This window comes from Silene latifolia, chromosome 10 (genome assembly GCF_048544455.1).
Source record: "Silene latifolia isolate original U9 population chromosome 10, ASM4854445v1, whole genome shotgun sequence".
Lineage (NCBI taxonomy): Eukaryota > Viridiplantae > Streptophyta > Magnoliopsida > Caryophyllales > Caryophyllaceae > Silene > Silene latifolia.
The window spans coordinates 17,870,569-17,874,933 of record NC_133535.1 but is presented as its reverse complement, the minus strand read 5'-3'; the positions used below and the strand labels follow the sequence as shown (position 1 = coordinate 17,874,933).

At 35.1% G+C, this 4,365-nt stretch overlaps 1 protein-coding gene across 1 annotated transcript; it reads right to left on the bottom strand.

The window, feature by feature from the left end:
• Positions 1–1,875: 1,875 nt before the first annotated feature.
• LOC141608067 (cold-regulated 413 plasma membrane protein 2-like) lies at positions 1,876–2,958 on the bottom strand. The gene is made up of 4 exons (XM_074427420.1): positions 2,676–2,958; positions 2,482–2,589; positions 2,319–2,389; positions 1,876–2,210 (listed from the first exon to the last, which is right to left on the bottom strand). The coding sequence occupies exons 1-4, from the start codon at positions 2,849–2,851 to the stop codon at positions 1,957–1,959; spliced, it is 609 nt and encodes a 202-aa protein (XP_074283521.1). The 5' UTR covers positions 2,852–2,958; the 3' UTR covers positions 1,876–1,956.
• Positions 2,959–4,365: the final 1,407 nt, after the last annotated feature.

Below are 4,365 nucleotides of genomic sequence, written 5' to 3'. Positions count from 1 at the left end.
TGGTGCTCCTGACTGGAATCTAGAGCCTGCTCCTTGAGTTTTTTTCCAATTTTTGTTTCAGGGCCGACTCAAATTCTCTTAACTGAAAGATTTCTGCCTCAGTTTGGGCTACCTTGTATTTCAAGCTTTCCAACTTAGTTATTTGTTGGAGGGCTGCGTTCAATCGTTCTTCAATGGCGGGCAGGGCCATTTTTTGTAGGTTATTTGGATTTTTGTAAGATAAGGAAAAAAGGTTTTAAAAAGCTAGATGCCCCACGATGGGCGCCAACTATTTTATATGGATTTTGCGCAAGGCGAAATCAGGTCAGAGTAGGTCTAGGTAGGGTTAACTAGCTCAAACTTATCCGTAAGTATGTAGGGTAGGGTACAAAACTAGTAAAGTAAAACAAGAAAAGCAAAAATGATAACAGGACAAGGAATTTTGTAAGTGGAAAAACCTTAAATGGGAAAAAACCACGGGAACCAAGTTAGGAGAGTAATTCGCACAAATGATTATATTTTAGCTTGAATATTGTCTAAGAGTATTGCTAGAGTATTGTGTTGTCTGCCTTGCAAATGATCTCTAAGTGATTCTTATATAGTCATGCTGAACGGCTGCATAATCTTGTATTTAATGTTGAATATTCTGCCTTGATTGCCCGGTTTAATGCTCATTATTGCTCCCTTAATTGCTGCCCTTTATTGTTAAATCTTCTCCATTAATGTTGTAATTATTACCCGAATATTGCTAATAATATGGTCATCTGGTCAAATATCCTCCTGATATTTTGACCGTTGTCCTCTCCGTGACTTGGCGCATGTCTTCTTGTACCCTGGTAGTTCAGGTCGAGGTAGAATATCATTCTGGGATATCTGCGAATTTCCAGGCCTAACAGGTACCGTCCCTTTTCGCGGTCATTTCCCACATTGGGTTTTCCGCGTCACCAAATCTCTCGTGTCAATCCTTATTTACATCTTTATCTTTCGTACTTTGCATTAATACAAACAATATAATCCGCATATAACGCATAAGACCACTTTGACCTAATTTAATATAATTCGGTAGAAAAATACCAAAATAATCCTCTTTCAAGCTATGACTCATTTTAATATTAAGATGGATATATCCGTTTAGTAGTTTGTGACTTGAGTGCTAATCATGGTAGTTGAATATGGATTGCAAAAAGTTTGGTTAAGGTTAGCTTGAAAGAAATGCAAAATAAAAACAGCAAGTCTTCCTTGTGACGGACATATCCGTCACAAGTTTACGGCGGGTCAAGGATTATCCATGTGGTTAGATAAGACAAAACAGTTTGCTACTTCCTATCCAGTTTGTTTTTGTCTTATCTACTCCATATAACTTGTAATAGATATAACTGTCACAAATGAGAATTTGTGAAATAAAAATGCAGCAATGATGATAAAATTTAACAAATTTCATATGAAATGATGCTTAATGCTATCAATGATTACCTTTCAAGCACTTTTGAGCTGCATTTTTTTTCTCTGTTTTTTTCAACCTGAATGATTTTTGATTTGTTAATTTTATGATTTTTATTCAACTTTGCAATATTTTTTCACTTTTATAATTGTATCCCATGTGCTTTTTATGTAATCATATTGGTATCATGAGTTGAACATGGTTTCAGTAATCAGTTTTCAGTTGATTGATTACCTACCTTAATATTTGCCTATCTTTGTGTAATGAATGTTTATCACAAATTCTTGTTTAAGACTATAATGTTCCGACTTAAAACTTAAAACGGGTTTGTTAGATGAGACAGAGGAGGATATGATGCTTAAGTACAAAAGTTGTCCTATTATTTGCAAGTGTGGGCATATTGATTTGTACATGTCTAAAGTGTAAACATCGATAATAAAAACAGAAATATTGTCTTTGTTCACAAGAGTCGGTATTTATTTGAATCGAAAAGAAGATTAAAACAGACCGGAAATATGAAAAGAATGAAGAGTAGTTTACATGATGTAAAAGAGCATAGCCCAAACAGGGTAAACCAGTAGGAGTAGTAAACCAATTGTATTGGAAATTCCATGTCTCTTTGTGAAGGAGTTACGAACTCCGCCAGTTGCTCTGATATGCTCTTGTAGAAGGTAGCATCCTATTATTAAGAGGACTCCAACTCCTGCCCAGCTATCCTTCATTGTGTACGCAATGAAATCCGGTGCTGCCACTAGTACAAGTATCATAGATCCCGGGATTTCCAGCCAATCTGCGCGTTTTTAGTGTTATTATTAGTCAGTACTCAGTAATGAAGCGTGAATTCTATGTTATTAGTACAGTGAGTTTTGTATGAGACGTTCTCATATCAGGAAATTACCTGGGAAGTGGCGGGGCATGAATAGCCTCAACACGACTGCGACGAGAGCAATCCACTTCCCCACATCACCTCTGTTGCAAAATCATATTTAATGATTAATGTGAACGATCTATAATGAAATGGTTCTGTTTTCGCGGAATTAAAAAAGAGGAATAAGATCAACCTGAAAACATGGAAGAACGAATTGGGAAGACTGAGGAATATGTAAGGTACCAAAAGCGATGTAAGCATGTTGCTTCTCCAATTCGTTCGGTCTAGGATCAGCAAGTAACTACAGGAACATCAATCAAATTGTTATCAAAAGCGGTGTAAGCAAATGCACGTATTAGAGATGCGATTGGTTTTGTTAAGTCTCACATAGCGGCAATGAAGGCAAGCCACTTAAAAAGATGACCAGCAAACCCCATCCGGTGGCCAGGCTTAGCCGCGTCATGAATAAGTGTCGCGACAGCAATTCGGAGTTCATTCATGTCAGCATCTATCAAATTAGCCAAAGCTAAATGATCAGATAAAACTTCAACTCCTCTAACCATTTATCTTTTTTTCTTGTGATTTTCAATGCTCACAAGATACCAAGAACAATTTGTAGCGAAAAAACGGACAAATTGTGTAATAATTGGAGTAAATAAAGGAATTACAAAACCATGAAAGTTGAAGTCTCAAAGGAGAAAGTAAAATGACCGTAAAATGTGGTTGATCCTACTTAATAGTTCACCATAACCTTAAATTAGTTAACATGTTGCTTATATCATATTAAAAGAAAAAGGATATTAATATACTTTTGTTTTGTTTTGGTCGTGTAGTAAAAAAGAAACAGCATACAGTCTTGTACTGCGTATGAGTTTATTATTATAACTTATATGTGACGTCAACAGTAGGGCTTGTTTGGATTGAGGGTAATAGGAGGGGAATGAATAGGGGGGTAATATGTGAGGTGTATTTCCCATGTTTGGTATGCGGGTAATTATTCACCTCCTGGAATTATTACCCTTGTGAAGGGTTAATACATTACTCACCCTCCCCTCTGGATAATGATTAAGGGAGTAAAAGATCTACTCAGTAATCATTACTCTTATGCCAAACATATCATCAAGGAACTCATTACCCCACTAATTAATTTCCCCAATAATTATCGCCCAATAAAACTTACCCCCTTAATAATTTCATGGATTTCAGGCAAGCCCTTATCAGTAATGTAGCCACATATAAGTTTAAAATTCATCTGGTATAATTTTTTGTAAAACGTTATTGACTCATTAACTAGGCAATTTTCGATTAGGGATGATCATCTTTCTTTCAAACATGGCTAAATGTAACAGCGAATAAACCCAAAGCCATGCACCCCAAATTAGTACATATAGTTTGAAAGTCCGTACTTCGTACGGGTTAATAACCTTAATTATTTTAAAACTAAGTTTTAGAACTTTATCAAATAGATGTTTCGAAGTTCAAATACGGGTATCACATAACTCTATAAAAAATGAGATATCCTAAACCCTATGGTATCTTGATACGTACTTGATTCTAAGCATTAAGTAGCTTCTAAAACTTTGTTATCTTGAATTCTAGCAAAGATGATTAAATACTAATCATCATAAGTGTAGGTCAATTGGGACGCTTTGATAGCCCTTATGATTAATACCAAAATATGTGTTTCGAAGTTCAAATCCGGGTGTCACATAATCCTAAAAAAAATGAAATATCCTAATCCCTTATGGTCTCTTGATACGTACTTGATTCTAAACATTAAGTAGCCTCTAAAGCTTTGTTATCTCGAATTCTATCAAAATTTATTAAGTACTAATCATCATAAGTGTAAGCCAATGGGGGGCTTTGATAACCCTTATGATTAATACAAAGACAGGTGTGAAATTAATAAATAGTTTACATTTGCTATATTTTGGTAGGGAGAATATATACTTAATCATAAGGGCACTTTGATAACCCTTATGATTAAATATATATTTTTTTTTTGAACCATATACCTACCCTTCAAATATGAACAATTTACTTACACATGTCATTCTTATAAGTTAGTCATTTCAAA